We start from the raw sequence: 15,771 nt of genomic DNA, 5'->3' as shown, positions 1-15,771 counted from the left end.
CCTGACAGTCCATCACCATCAGGATCAACTTTGTGGACCATTATTCAGAAGGAAATGTTTTATTTAACAACACACTCAACACATTTTATATCCAGTCATATGGTTAAGGACCACACAGATATAGAGAGAGGAAACCCTCTGTCACCACTTCATGCACTACTCTCTTCGATTAGCAGCAAGGGATCTTTTATATGCACCATCCCACATACATGATAGTACATATCATGGCCTTTGTTATACCAGTTATGGAGCACTGGCTGGAACGAGAAATAGCCCAATGACCACCAATGGGGATAGATCAAAAACCGACCATGCATCACGCGAGCGCTACATCCCACCCCTGGACCATTCAGTGTCAAAACTGACATTGTCAGCAATGGTGGACCACACAATGATAATCTGGCATTGAAATGATGAATGCTTGTGTGACAGATCTATGAGATGGTCCAAGCATCATGGTATGGGGTGGGAACAAGGCTAAACCAGTGAGAGGAATCTTGTGGGATGTCCTTCCATGACAACAATGTGGCAATGAAAAGGTCAGTACAATGATGATGTTTGTTTGACGAGATCTATGGGGTGGTACAAGCATCATGGTATGGGGTGGGAACAAGGCTCAACCAGTGAGATATATCTTGTGGGAAGATCTTCCAAGACGACTGATTCAAGTACATCCATTGTCATCAACAGGAGTTGAAATACATATCGATATATACATTAAGATTCTTAAAACTTACATGTACTGGCATGTTGAAGTGATTGGCCTTGAAGCGGTCAGCCATTTCTCCAAAACTCTGAAGACTGAACTCTATCGGAGACTGTTCAAATCCAAATACATTTGCTGGTTTGTTGCACAGCTGAAGACACAAAATAACACAAAGCTCCATAAATGCAAAAATATACGACAGTAAACCTTATATTAAAAGACAAAAAATTAAGAACAACCTAAACAGAGAAGTGTATCCCTTATGTACCAGTTCTACATTAACTTTTTTGAACAATTCAACCTTTAAAACTTGTGAAATACTAGACGCCTAATAACAAATGATTAACAATGTACTGTGAGGTCTGTTTATATTTGATTTTAAAAACGAAAAGGTTTTAATACTAGTAAGGCCAAAAAATATAGTCTCTGGTAAGATCAATGTTCCAAAAGTGATGCAACGATGTGGTTTTTTTTTTTTTTTTCTTTCCTTGGTTTTTTTCTTCCAAATCATGGATTGGACAAAAAAGGTGGAGATGTATATAAAAAGTTAATGTGCAGGGTTAAAATTGAAGTGCGCTTACCAGAGACCAGCAATATATTTTGTTTTGCCTAAAATTAAAAATATTTTATTTTATTTTTATTAAAAGGTTCTACCAGGGCCTGTGCTTATAAAACTTAAAGTCTAGACTTTAATAAAGTCCAGCTTTAACATAATGCTATTTGAATGGCGTTGCCATGACGTTAAAGTCTGGATTTTATTAAAGTCTAGACTTTAAGGTTTATAAGCACAGGGCATGGATGACACATAATGCAAACTTTCTACAAAAGGTGTGTCATAATATAAGGCAGTAGACTACTGAAGCAAATCAATTTTGTACCAGGATTTGATTAAAATTAATGTACCCTCTTATTAGAGGTTCCTAAAATATATCATTGTAAAAAAACCCAGAACTGCTGACAATCAAGGCAATGAATAAATTAACTCTGAACTCATACCTTTTCAACACAGTTTGGACATCTCCAGTCACCTTTGGGTACGTCAGTGAGAGGTGGCTGTAGACAGTAGGTATGAAACGCATCGTCACATCCGTCGCAGAGTAACATGTATTCCTCTCCGTCACCTCTCTCACACACGTGGCACAAGTACTGATCAACCTGTGGAATCAAAGAGCATGAAGAAGACATGCCCTGTAAACATTTGGTGTTATTACAATGTTAAAGTTCATCCTGTAATATAGAAGCTACTTAGGTATAGTTATTTTTATCAGATGGTAGAAATCCCCGGCTGAAACTTTACTAAAATATATATAAACAAATAATCCACGTATCATGACCTTCTTTCTTTATGTGAAATTTCATTAAAATCCGATGAAAAATGAAATCGCTAGAACGGTGACCTCATAATTTTTTATTATTTTTTAGTAAGAGTGACCTTAACCTTTGATGTAGAGAGGCAAAAAACGAACTCATTCAAAATGTTACAATCCTATTCATGTCAAGTTTCACCTCTATGTCAAGTTTCACAAAAACGGATCAGAAATGAAGTCACCTGAGCAGTGATGTAATTTTTAATAACAGTGACTTTTACCTTTAACACAGGTAAAATGTTAACTCATTCAAAATACCATGATCCTGCATCAGTAAAAATAAAAATGCTAGATCACAATTTTTATTTTTTTAGGAACAGTAACCTTGACATGAACTCGTTTGAGATATCATGATCCTATTCTTCTTATGAAATTTTTTGAAAACTGGATGAGAAATGAAGTTGATAAGCAATGATGTCTTATTTCTATTTTTAGTAATAAGTGACCGTGACATTTGATGTGGAGAGGTGAAATGCGAACTCGTTCAAGATATAATGATCCTATTTCTATATTTAGGATGGGAAATGAAGTTTATACATGGTGACGTTATATGTCTTCTACATACAAGAAGTAATATCTCCGTGACAAGCTAAACTGATCTTTTAAAATGCTGAAACTTCAATACTATACCTGAAGAAAGGAAATTTTTCAGCATTTCGGATTAAATTTAAAAAAAGAAAAGAAAAAAAAAACTTAAATCCGATAAAAAGTGGGAAAACTACATCCATGCAACTTACATCTGCACCATTCAGGGTGGAATTCTTGTCTTCTTTAATAGGAGTCTTCGACTTGTTGGGTGAATTTTTAACACCCTTAATGTCTTTAATATCTGGTTTTTCTTCTGCAAAATAAAAATTATTTATTAAAAGACTTTTTAAAAAGTTTCCGTATATCACATTTACACCACAGATTTTGTACTCATATACTACTTAAATATTCCACAGAATGAATGAATGAATGAATGTTTGTTTAACGACACCCCAGCACAAAAATACATATCGGCTATTGGGTGTCACAAATGGTAACATATTATTTATATGAACATATTATTTATGTAAAACCACAGTGTAAGGAGCTGTGGTGTGTGTGTGTGGGGGAGAGTATAATACAATATATAAAATCAAGTTGAGCATATCTTAATTTTTTTTATACAAGTCAGTGTTTTAAAAGCTTTACAATTAACATTGGATGGAATTTAAACGATTCCAAAACATTTCTGTTGCCATAGATAAATATATATATCAATCATAAGACTGTATTGTTAAACATATACTCATATGCAGTTTTGAACATAATTAACATTATATATATATATATATATATATATATATATATATATATATATATACACACATACATACACACACACACACACACACAAACACATACTCTTCAAAAAAAGTAGGGGAACCTGAAATATTTATGTTAATATGAATTATTAGACTGAACATATGTTATGACCACAGACATCCTAGTAAAGAATGTTCAGGTCTGTTTACCAACACACCCGAACACATTCCATAGTTTGCACATGCATCACGCAGTTGCCCCGTACATGTGTGTGGGGTGTCATTCTTGATTTTGACAATTTCCAGGAAGGTCGATTAAACATTAATTCTGTCAATCTTTTTCATTCCGTTGACCATACAGTTGTTATTGTTTTGTTTTTAGTCATTTTTATTGTTTGAATTTGCGATTTACTGACAAAAAAAGTCAACTTTCAAATTTCACTTTTGACCCCAATCATCCTTCAAGATCTTTGGTGTAATACTGAACTACCGGTTGTAATGTTTGCCCAATTAATTCACTATTATCATATAACCATTCCCCACAGCTAATATACCTTACAATTTTGGCAACTGTAAATTCTTATTAGATTTCCCCTACTTTTTTTGAAGAGTATATATATACACACACACACACACGCACACACACACACACATATATATATATATGACAAAAATATGTTACCTTTAATAGGTGGCACTGCAGCCTTTGGGCCAGCTCCATAAAACTGTAGTTTTTTCAGCTCAGAATTTACAGAATAATCCACAAGAGGCTCCTGAAGTAAAATAAAAATTATGTATTCAACACCAATGTGTAAAGTTCTATAGTTTGGGTTTATATTGGTAGGACTCAATTTAACAAATAAGAACAAATGTTAAAATAGGAGAATTTAGACAGACAGAAAAAAGGATTGAGACGAAAACTATAGTTCCCTTTAGTTTGACTGGTAGGGGACTAATAATTGTTGGCTCCAAATGTAAGAGAAAAAAATCCCACCCCCCACCCCACCACACACACACACACACAGAGAGAGGAGTCTCGAACCAGTAACACTCTTGTACATGTAAATGAGTCTATAATTTTATTAAATGAGCTGGTATGGAATTTCCTACTAGTTAATGCACTTTATAATTTGAAACAAAGAGTACCGGTGAGGTACATGATACACGCATCAGGAGTTTGATGGAAACCATATCTATATTAACGAATATGTTACAGGTATAATTCAATTCTAATTATGTGAAATATTTGCAATGGGATGGATGAACAGTTAGTTTAGGACCAACCACCATCTCACAAGTTGTTCCTACATGTGGTTTGATTGTCCTGTATGCATCTGTATGCAAGATATGATCTGGACAAGGATTTAGTGTTATATGCAGTAGACAATGAAAAGTAGATCACAGTGACCTAGTAATAGAACTCGACACACCACCATCCCAAGTTGTTTCTATATGTGAGGTTTGGTGGTCCTGTATGCATCTGTATGCAAGATATGGTACGGACAAGGATTTACTGTTATGTGCAGTAGACTGTGAAAAGTAGGTTACAGTGACGTAGTAATAGTATGTGACACACCATCATCATAAGTTGTTCCTACATGTGAGGTTTGATGGTCCTGTAAGCATCTGTATGCATCTGTATGCGAGTCATGGTCTGGACAAGAAAAAGTTAACAAACGGATGTATAGACGGACGGACAGACGGATGTATGGACGAACGGACAGACAGACAGAACCATACCATAATATAGCATACCATCATAGACGGGCGTATAAAAAAACCCCTCCCAAATGCATGCTAATTATGTAAAAAACAACAACAAAAACCCCAACAACAACATATGACCCCTCCCTTGCTGCCTGTCGTATGAGAGTAGCCTATGTGGCGACAGCGGGTTTCCTCTAACAAACAGTGTCAGAATGACCATATGTTTGACGTCCAATAGCCGATGATAAGATAAAAAATCAATGTGCTCTAGTGGCGTCGTTAAATAAAACAAACTTTACTCCCTCCCAAAAGATATTAAAATAGATATATATGGTTGGGGTTCTTTTTCTAAATTTATCTGAAATTGTTGTAATCAGACTTCAAAGAACTAACCTCGTGATACAAGCGCTTTGATTTACGAATTTCAGTCTTGTCGTCCGTCGAACTGTGCGGTAGTTGGTAGTCTTTGTCATCATTCACTGGTTTCTTCTTTTCGAACCCGGGTTTCTGAAAATACAAAGTCAATATCATTATTTTAAGAAACCGTCTAAAGTGGAACCAGAACTGTTCAAGATCCTGGCAGCTATGTTCTATTTAGGGCTGTTCCAGAATTGACACACATGGGGATATATACAGACCTTCACACACGTTTTCGCTTCCTATTTATTGCACAAGTTTATTTTGTGGAAGAATATATACCACAAGAGTAGTCGAGTGGTATGTGCTTGCGGAAAAAAACACCCATCATGACTGCAATAAATAGGAAACTAAAACAACATGTGAAGCTCTGTATTTACACTTTCTAAAATGCATTAATCAATCCCGCTTTCATGGATTTACTCAACGTTTTAAGAATCGTACTCTGCAGCAATCTGTTTAATGTTTCTAATACAATGTGATGTAATTTGTAAATCAGACATGATGTCAGTAACAAAAAGATGCTAACTCTAGTAAAAATAAAAAGGAAATTCATCTTTTCGAAGTTCCGGTCGAGACCGCACATGTGTGTGATACAATGTAAATTTATTACAGTTTCAAAATGTCTTTATCACTATACTAAGATTGAATAGATATGTAATTATTTTATGCCTGAAATGTCTATCGCACACCTTTTCCCCTTTAAATACAGTCTATTTTAATACAATTTAATTTCTGTGTTGGTGGATATCTATAAAAGTTACCTTCCCCCTCCATGATCAATTTTGGAACAGACTCAAATATGGTGGTCAGGGGAAGAAATCAAAAACACAACAAAACAAATACTTCAAAATTTTATTCCTTACAGGTTTTTAATTTTGCTTTACATATATTGTTTTGTCTAAACATACCTTTTAAAACAATATATAACAACAATAATAATAATTAATAATCAAATCTTTCCACAAAGTATATACATGTACATGTAGCACCTTTTAATTATGGTATTTATACTGATGTGAGTAAGTTGTAGTATCAATCCACCTGCCACCATAATCCTTTCATTATTTTTAGATCAATAACTTGAAGATGATGCAATAGGTAATGTAAAATTAACAATTACCTGTACAATGACGACGATAAAATGTGAACGTGACAGGCTGAGAGAAAATCAATATAGGAAGACAGCACGTATTAGGATTTATTCACCAAATTAATCATGAGTCTATTAAGAACGTGCTTTTAGATCAGAGGTGAACCAGACATGAAATGAACCTGTCATCTGACCTACTGGCTGTTAACTACACAAACACCGACTGTTTGACAAAGACACTTGAGCAGAAACCTGCTGTCAGTATATTGAAGAACAGAAGTTGATTAAATAATCCCTGGTCCTTCACATGCTGAAAATGGACCATAGTTACGCCTATATGTACCGGTACTCTTTTTAATCATAATTTACAGAACAATGTGCCAACCAACTACTGACAGATCAGTTTTGATTGTATTAGATAATTTGAAAGAACAAAATGATGGCCTCTTAGGGTTAGTTGTCTGGCTGGGTAATATACTCATGATCTCCCCACCACTCATATTGCCTCCTATATAGTATTAAACTCTCTTCATATAATTCCAATATCTGAATGACATAAAGGGGTCAACGTAGAGATCTTTTCTTTTTAACGAAACAATCTCACTAAACTACTGCAAAATGCGTAACTTGCACACTAATTGTGACATGATATAAGTACATATTTTAAAATAGGATCATGCACTCTAAGAAGAAAGTTTATTTAAAAAATCAATAAAATCAATTTCCTGTTTGGCCATTTTATCAACTAGAGACAAACCCCACTGATAAAACTAAAAATAAGAAATAGCCTTCTCCAACAAAAGGAAGTCCTGAAGCATCCATTCCCAATCCAATACATAAAATAACACCTTCCTGTTCATATGAAGTGGATGACAAAAGATATGCTAATCTCTGAAGTATTAAACACATCCAAAAATCAAATAATATGGCAATAATTACATTCAAGTCAATATGGAAAGTGCAAAATATCAGCCCTCTAAGTTAACTTTTCCATTTAGGAGCCAAATGGCGCCTACTTGTATTTTTGTATGTGAACAAATCGGTCGCAATGTAGAGGGATGAATGTGTTTGTTGACTGTGACATTGATGCAAAGCAATGTTGGTCACGTCATTGCACGGGAAATACAAGATGACACACTCCGTAGCAGGTGAATGAACCTTTGTTGTTGATCACAATCTAGCACCAGTGACGATATCAGGAAGTTGATCGTCGCCATAGTGATATGCCTCCGCTCCTTCCAACTCACATTCGGAAATCCTGCAATGTTTCTGGTTGCTGACACCATCTTCTAATCTGTATGACATCCAATAGCTGATGATTAATAAATCAATGTGCTCTAGTGGTGTCATTAAACAAAAAAAACATTTAAAAAAACCCCATTTAACTTTTGGTTCACCAGTCTCTCTTATAAGGGAAAGATCGGGTAAGACAACCAACCATGGAAACACATCTATGTTGTTTTGACATGGGGGCAAATGTTCTGCGGAAATGTCAAATTCATGGGAATAAGGATCGTATCTTAGTACTGCTGTACACTGAGGGTTCGTGTGATCTGGCCCTACAACGACTCTCTTCCACCCCAAAAACGATTATAACAAGAATTGGGCCATTTGACGAATGTGTGAAGGTAACTAAGGTCGATGTCAATGTCATATTCAAGGAAGCAATTCTTGCCATGCTCTCACTGAATTAAAACTGATTTTTTTTGCCATATGATTAGATTTCTGGTTAAGTACTAAAACCAACAAAAACTGTTAATTACTTTCGCCTCCTAAAAAACATTTTGTTATCCACTACAAATACACATGTACATGAGGCCAATCTAACAATGTTTAAACTAATAGAAGAAGAGTGTTACTGAAATTAAGAACTATATTATACTACAGAAAACGAATACAAAACAAAACATGCGAAATGAAAAGATGAATAATTAAATGTTAAATGTACACCTTGATCAGGTGGTGGTGTGTTTCACCATACAATTAAACTTAAGTATATATATCTCATTCATTAGCCAATATCAAATCTAGATTTTAAAAAAAGAAAGAGAAGACGAGTCTACTTTTAGATATTTGTGACACATTGTAACACAGTCTACAGATGATATATGTTTGTGAAAAATACTGAACAACAAAGAAAAGATTACAAGAAAATAACTTCAACAAACACATGACAGGGCAGTTAGAACAAAACCTGACAACTCTTTCAGTGCCAACAGTACTCAGTAATAGTAGATTCAATGATTTTTGTAAACACATAAACATGATAATGGTCTGGGAGTAATCTACTTACTATAGACTTAATTGGGGAAAGCAACATTCTCATTTAAAACAAAGAAAAAAAGAGATCTTTCCCAAAATATGCCTCATAAATATACCCACATTCTAATGAATCTTTTACTAAAACATTAATCTTGTCAGTTATTAAGTAGGTAACATCCTTGAGCTTATAACCATTACATGGATAAAACATGCTTTTTTGCCTAAAATGACACATTACTTATATTTCTTTCTTACAACAGCAGTGCCTCTATATCAAATGTTTAAATATTTATAATACACATGGTAGTTCAAAACTGTATTGGGAAGTAAAATCCAATTTGAGCTACATGTACTAAAAACATTACACTGACCAGAAATACAATGAATATAGAGGCACAGATAATTGCGAGCAATTTGTTTTTTTTATAAAGATGCAATTTTAATCGATAAAAAAGCTGTTAGATGAAAACATATTAGAATGGCTGCAAAGTCAAGAATGTTCCTGTAAGAGCCCACTCTATGACTTGTTCAACCTTTCATCCACTAGCATTCATCTGAAAATCAATATATGAAAAAAGTGTTTTCATTGTGAATACTGTAGTAATCTTTTTCACCAGAATTGTGATTTTATCTGCTATCGCATCATTGTATTGAGATAAAACATTCATTTCCAGCTTGCTGCAAAAAACATGTAATTAATTATTTTGAAAAATAATATATTACAATAACCAATTAAATCATCCACTGTTTAACTCTTCCGTTTACAGAGCAACAAGGTTAATGCTTTTCAACTTGAATCAATATCACTAAATGTTTGGCATAGAAAGAATTACAAGATGGAAAAAAACATAAAAAACAGAGATAAAAATACACCGTAAACACTTGACAAATGTTTATGTAATAGATACACACATCACCTAGAATTAGAAGTTAGTGCACACATAAGGATGTGTTTTTCACTAGTTGTAGTACGTACCCTAATTAAGTATTCATCACTTTCCCATTCAAAGTCAGAGTCCTGTTGAATCACAAACGTTATGGGGTTTTACAAAAAATCTAGTAATCAACATTCAATATTTTGGCATATTTATAATACATCTACAAACTAATACATTCATCAAGCACAATTTATCCATATAATATATTAGTAGATTTCATCATTATTTTTATTAATTTGGCTTAAAGCCACTTCGTTAATTTTTAACAGTTATGCAATTAATTTAAGTGATAACAGACCATATGATATACACTTATGTTTGGAGTCAAATAAGTGACTGATTTTGTTTTGGGAAAATATAAATCTTTATCTCAAACATCATCAATTTATTTTAAACAAATTAGTTATTATTTTTTTTTTTATTATTACTATTTAGAACCGCAATACACTGATGTATAATTTATGTTCACAATATATACAAAATAAGCGACAAAATAAATGTATGCTTATGTTTAACGAAAATATAAATCTTATTTTTGATAATATCAATTTATTTCAAGCAAGTTAGATGTTGTTAGTTAATAAACTGATGGGTATTTTATGATCACAATACATCATTATATATATTATAAGTTATTGCTCAAACTTGCACTAAAACTTGTATAGTTGATCTCTTTTGTGATATATTCTGACTTTAAAAAATAATAATTAAAAATTGAGACAACGTATTAAATGTTGTTTATGTGACTAGTTATGATTATGTAAATGATGTCTTAAATTCAATGCATGAACGCATAACATGTTAGGTAAAACTAACATCTGAATAAATTAACCAATTGTTCTTGCACTTTTTCAGAGGTTTTGGGTAGGTGGGGTCAATTTGTAGCTCTTTAACGGTATGTAATGTGTATCAATTTGAACATTTAGTGTATTTCTATCTTGAAATAGTGATATACATTAAAAAAAACCTCAGGTATATAAACAAAGCACAAAAGCATTTAAAAACAACGGGTTATAAATATCATAGGAGATGCATAAGTACAAAATGTCAGTGCAAACATCACAGAATGCCCACAGACTACTACACACCAGCCCACAGGTAATCAGTATTAGGCAGTTAGTGCAAATACCACTCTATGTGGGTATGTGCTTTTTAGTACATACCCCATATCCAAAGTCAGTTTTCAAATCAAAGTCACTGAAATCCTGAAGAGCAAATGTACATGGTATAAGGTTTCGCAAAACAAGTACAGGCACCTAACATGCACCAGGTCCACGCTGAGAATACAGTAGTCTGATAACTATTAGTAAATATTAAAACAAAATAATGAAGTCATGATAAAAAAATAATAAGTTTAACAGATCTGTAGAACAGGTGTTAATTATGTTTTAACTATGGAGGCTGCATATTAAAAAAGGCCACTATTTTCACAAATTTCATTTGTTTAAAAACAAAAGAAATCTCAATCTGGGTAAAACCACTGAAAAAGTATTGTAATATATGAAATCTTTTATAGGTATTTAAATGAATTCATGTAAATCTGAATAAATGGACCAAAACAAAGTGTGAACATCCACACCAACACACTGATATATATACACATCTGCTAAACTAAAATCAAAGAGAATTTTGTTAGAAATGAAAAATAATGGAATCAATGACATAACCAAACACCCACACATGAATAATTCATCTAAACATGATCAACATGATTAATAAGCATACTGTAGGCCATAACATATTAATTACTAGATTGTTTTTATTTTTCTTAGAGTAAGGAAATATTTTATTTTTTCAAAGCTTAACTTTATAATTAAAATTATTAACAAAGAGCTATACTGTTTAAATCTAGCAATTAATTTATTATAAAATAAATGCAATGACAATAGTCTTGTCAAACAACTATCAACTGGTACCTGGTTTTTATTGCCTCCTCTCTTCTTGAAAACATAGAATGGGTACAGAATCTTCTCATAATGGTGTCTAATTGATGAACCAACACATCGACCAGATGGAAAGCCGAGACGCTGTGCTATCTTGGACCATTTCCTCTCTTTCGACACCTCCTCCATTCCACCTTCCTCGGCCACAAACTGAAATCAGTTAAACATGAATGAAGTCATCATTTCATGTTTCTAAATTTAACTTCTGAAGCGGTGCCATTTAGTTATTGGTCAGATGTGCTAAACTTTATAACTTTGGTTATTTGTGTGTTGTTTTTTAACATGATTAATTTAATTATTTTAAAATAAACTGTATGTCGGGGTGTGAAAAATCCAGTGTACAATATGTAGCGGAAGCTTCTAGGAGGGCTCTGAAACATTTGTCGAACACTGTGTGTGTGTGTATTGTGTGCGCACATGCGTGTGTTGACGTTCATTTAGTAAATGTTACTGCTTATTTGTGAAGAGTAATTGCAGAGAGTTTTATTTTAAAATAAAAATCATATGTAATGTTTGTCTTTACATAATACAGTTGTTGGACTAATCTGATTAAAATATGATCATGCTGCTACCTTGTGCACCTCCTTATTCAGGTGAATTATCAAGAATATTCATCCCGAGTGTTTTGTTACTGGTTAACTTACCATCAGTCACCTACTGGCAGAGGTTTGAATGGTCAAATAAACACCATCTGATCATGTGATAATGCTTTTGATTAGGTCATTAAAAAATATGTCCGTGGTAGAGTAATAGTATCAGCAAGTTTTAAATAAAACTTGGCTATTTACCAGTTCAATTCTTGTAAAGTAAATGTAATAAGTCCCATGTAGTAAGTACTTGAACACTAGTACTAAAACATGGCTTTCTCACATTTTTTTTGCATAATGCAGATTTAAAATTGAATCCATTGTGCGATAGTTTACTTGTGATTTACCTTGTAAAGAGTACATAGATCCAGCAATTTTCTCTCCACATGAGGTATTCTCAAAGTGCAGCCCTAGAAATAAATAAATAAAAGGTTATCACAGATAAATGTAACAGTAAATATGTACATGCCACAAAATGTATATTTACTGTACTTCATAAGTAAATAGCACAAAAATAAAATGACATTACGTAAACACAAATTCTAGATATATAATGATAAATTGAATGGTCACGATATATAATTAAATATATGTCCAATGTAATAAGGCAGTATAGCAACTATTATTATATAAAGGTACAAGTTATGTACATGGAATTAATTTGTTGCATTTTCTCCAGCCATTTCATAGGCTTTGCCCCAAAATGACACGGATAACAAATTTGTTTACGTTTTCTTAATTTTTAATACAGGCCTCACAAGAGCAAGTCACCAAACCCACTAGCCCTCATCTTCAGCCTACCAGTGCTCCACAAATGGTATAACAAATGTTGTGGTGTGTGCTATCCTTTGTCAAAGTGAATACGGAATATACTTTGCTCTTAACCCTTTCATGAAATGACGGTATGCAGCACGCCATTAATTTAAAGATATTGTGTGAACGTGACTGTATGATGCTATTATTTTAAATGTCATGAAAAAGCTCATTCAATGACATCATTCCAGCACAGATACTAAACGGTTAACAGCCTGTTAAAAAACTTTTTTTTTTAAATCTAAGCCAAGTGGTTCAAGACATAATGAAAAAATGCTTTGCAACATTACAAAACTAACATGTACATGTCAAAACAAATTGAACAACAACTAACACTACTTTCAATATACTTGTAAACATAATTTATAATAAAGAAATGTATTATTTGGCTACAACTTGTACATCTATAGTCTTCAATCATGTTCTGCCGATACACCAATGTTAACATGGATAGTGTAATAGGTCTTGTGCAGCAATACTCAAAAGGTATGCCATTGTTATTTGTCATTCAAAATGGTTTTACCTACCTGGAGATCCCAAAACTTGTAGAGGGTATCCAGGAACTGGAGTTTTATTCTTGAGTTTGCCTGTTGTAAACATAATAAAAAGATATTAAAACATTTTGTATGCAATTAACTTTATTAAAAAACTATAACAGATGATCAAAAAATTTTAACGGGTATTAATTATATTATGAGTATATATATATACATACACTTATACAGTGTACATACAGCAAGCAGCCTGATACACAGTATCATATATATGACAAATACTTGATTTGTTTTTCAATTTTGTAATGCCAGTATACCTAACAGTAAAAAACTGATTTTTTTCTTCAAAATTAGTTCCAGTATCAAGGGAAAATTACAATAGAAATATTCAAATATGGAAATAATATGAAGATTTTATCCAAAAAAGCAATATGGAGGATCAAGAAACAAAATCCAACATGGCTGCCAGTTCTCAACTTAGATCACATACAATACTCTACATTTACCAGTTATATTCCCTTCCTAAAATAAAGGATCAATAATAAGCTATTTATTACTACATATAAACATGTACCCGAATAAAATCAATAGTAAACCCCTCATACACTTTACTTAGTTTCTAAAACCAAAAATACTATTATAATCAATGATCATACTGTACCTCCAGTTCATTTAACCTTTGGATTCTAGGAACAAATTTAAACTTTTCAACATCAACAGCAAATGGTGGTTGCCAATCCTAAAGACAAAATAAACATATGTATAAAATGCAATTAACTATTAAAAGAAATTAATTTATTTAAAAGTAATTACTTTAAGCAACTTGTATAAAAAATCAACTCATTTAAAACTGATCTGTTACATATGGGTCTTCATTTGCCCTTGACTTCATGTATGCTCTAACTACACAGATCTTTTGCTTTTGTTACTTACCATTTATTTATTTTTATATATTCAAAAAACAACAAAAATCTATTAAATTAAAATAATTAATTACAAAAAAAGCTATCTGAATATTTAACAACTTAAATAAGGCAAGGATTGTAGTCTCAACATCAATTGAGCAAGACGCAGACTGCAAGACATTGTTAAAAAAATTTAAGTCTTGTTTTAGACCAACAAAAATATATTTAAGATACAAAATAAATTTGAATGTTACTAAATATCTCATCTAAAATAAAATATAATATATAAAAATTTAATTATATATCCCAAAAGCATATTTAAAAAAAGGTAAATGCATAATGGTCAAATTGATGATTCAAGGTCAATCATGTTTCCAGTCAGGTTCTCTGCTATAAACCCCTCACACCCAACCCTGATAAGCTGAACAAAACCTACACAATTTATTGAAAAATCTCAAAAGATATACAATTCAGAGGCAATTTCTTTTTTCAGTGCACTTCTATTTTATATTGTAAACATTTTCAACCATAGGAAATTAATCTAACAATAATATTAACATTTGTTAAACGAAAAATATTTTTTCAGTAATGCTTCTTAAAACGACCAAACAAAGCGTCGCCATGTCAAATGTTAGAATGTGCACGTACAATACGTTTCAAGTTTGTTATGAAATAGAGAACTTGTCACATAATTTTAACAGTGCAAATTTTTTTCAACTAAGTATAATTCATGATGCTACTTAAAGAAAAACAAAATTGATATTGTCCAAACCGGTGGTGGCTTTATTCTGCAGATTCCACTTTTAATTGCAATGGGTTGGATCTTTTCGACGTAAGCTAAAGGATCTGCAAACTCCTCTTCTGTTGGCGTGAAAACGGGTGCCTCCGGAGGTGGCTCGAAATGTTTGTATGGATCATCCATTACGACTGATCATACACAACAAGACGACCTCGAATAATTACACAAAATACAATATTCCAACTTCTCAAGAATGTTATTTTCACATAAAATCCAAGGAAAACATCATGTCCAAAATAATGCCTAACAGCAAACTCAACATCATGTTAATGCGCAAAGACGTAGGTCGGTGTGTACCAATCATCGCCTACTTGAAGTGTAATTCGTATTGAAACACCAAAATATTTAAATATTGACCATATATTTGTGAACAGAAGCTATATTTTGATGTTACAAAATGTAAGCACAAAAGGATAGGTTTTGCAAGTATGTATAATCCTGCGTAGTAATA

General features: G+C 32.6%; 1 protein-coding gene across 6 annotated transcripts in view; it reads right to left on the bottom strand.

Moving 5' to 3' along the window:
• The window catches only part of LOC121368148 (lysine-specific demethylase 5A-like), a 42,265-nt gene extending 26,711 nt beyond the window's left edge, over positions 1-15,554 (bottom strand). For 3 of the 6 annotated variants that reach the window (XM_041492749.1, XM_041492751.1, XM_041492746.1), the window contains exons 1-12: positions 15,294-15,554; positions 14,278-14,355; positions 13,650-13,709; positions 12,657-12,719; positions 11,696-11,872; positions 10,943-10,984; positions 9,818-9,859; positions 5,463-5,576; positions 4,045-4,135; positions 2,811-2,914; positions 1,703-1,894; positions 738-857 (exon numbers count right to left, since the gene is read on the bottom strand). In XM_041492749.1, the coding sequence (XP_041348683.1) occupies positions 738-857; positions 1,703-1,894; positions 2,811-2,914; positions 4,045-4,135; positions 5,463-5,576; positions 9,818-9,859; positions 10,943-10,984; positions 11,696-11,872; positions 12,657-12,719; positions 13,650-13,709; positions 14,278-14,355; positions 15,294-15,443 (1,233 nt within the window). In that variant the 5' untranslated portion in view covers positions 15,444-15,554. The remainder of the gene's footprint in view (positions 1-737; positions 858-1,702; positions 1,895-2,810; positions 2,915-4,044; positions 4,136-5,462; positions 5,577-9,817; positions 9,860-10,942; positions 10,985-11,695; positions 11,873-12,656; positions 12,720-13,649; positions 13,710-14,277; positions 14,356-15,293) is intronic. The other 3 variants (XM_041492747.1, XM_041492748.1, XM_041492750.1) reach the window with 3 other exon arrangements.
• Positions 15,555-15,771: the final 217 nt, after the last annotated feature.

This window comes from Gigantopelta aegis, chromosome 3, assembly GCF_016097555.1.
Source record: "Gigantopelta aegis isolate Gae_Host chromosome 3, Gae_host_genome, whole genome shotgun sequence".
NCBI lineage: Eukaryota > Metazoa > Mollusca > Gastropoda > Neomphalida > Peltospiridae > Gigantopelta > Gigantopelta aegis.
The sequence above is the reverse complement of the archived record's forward strand: the minus strand, read 5'-3'. Positions and strand labels throughout refer to the sequence as shown.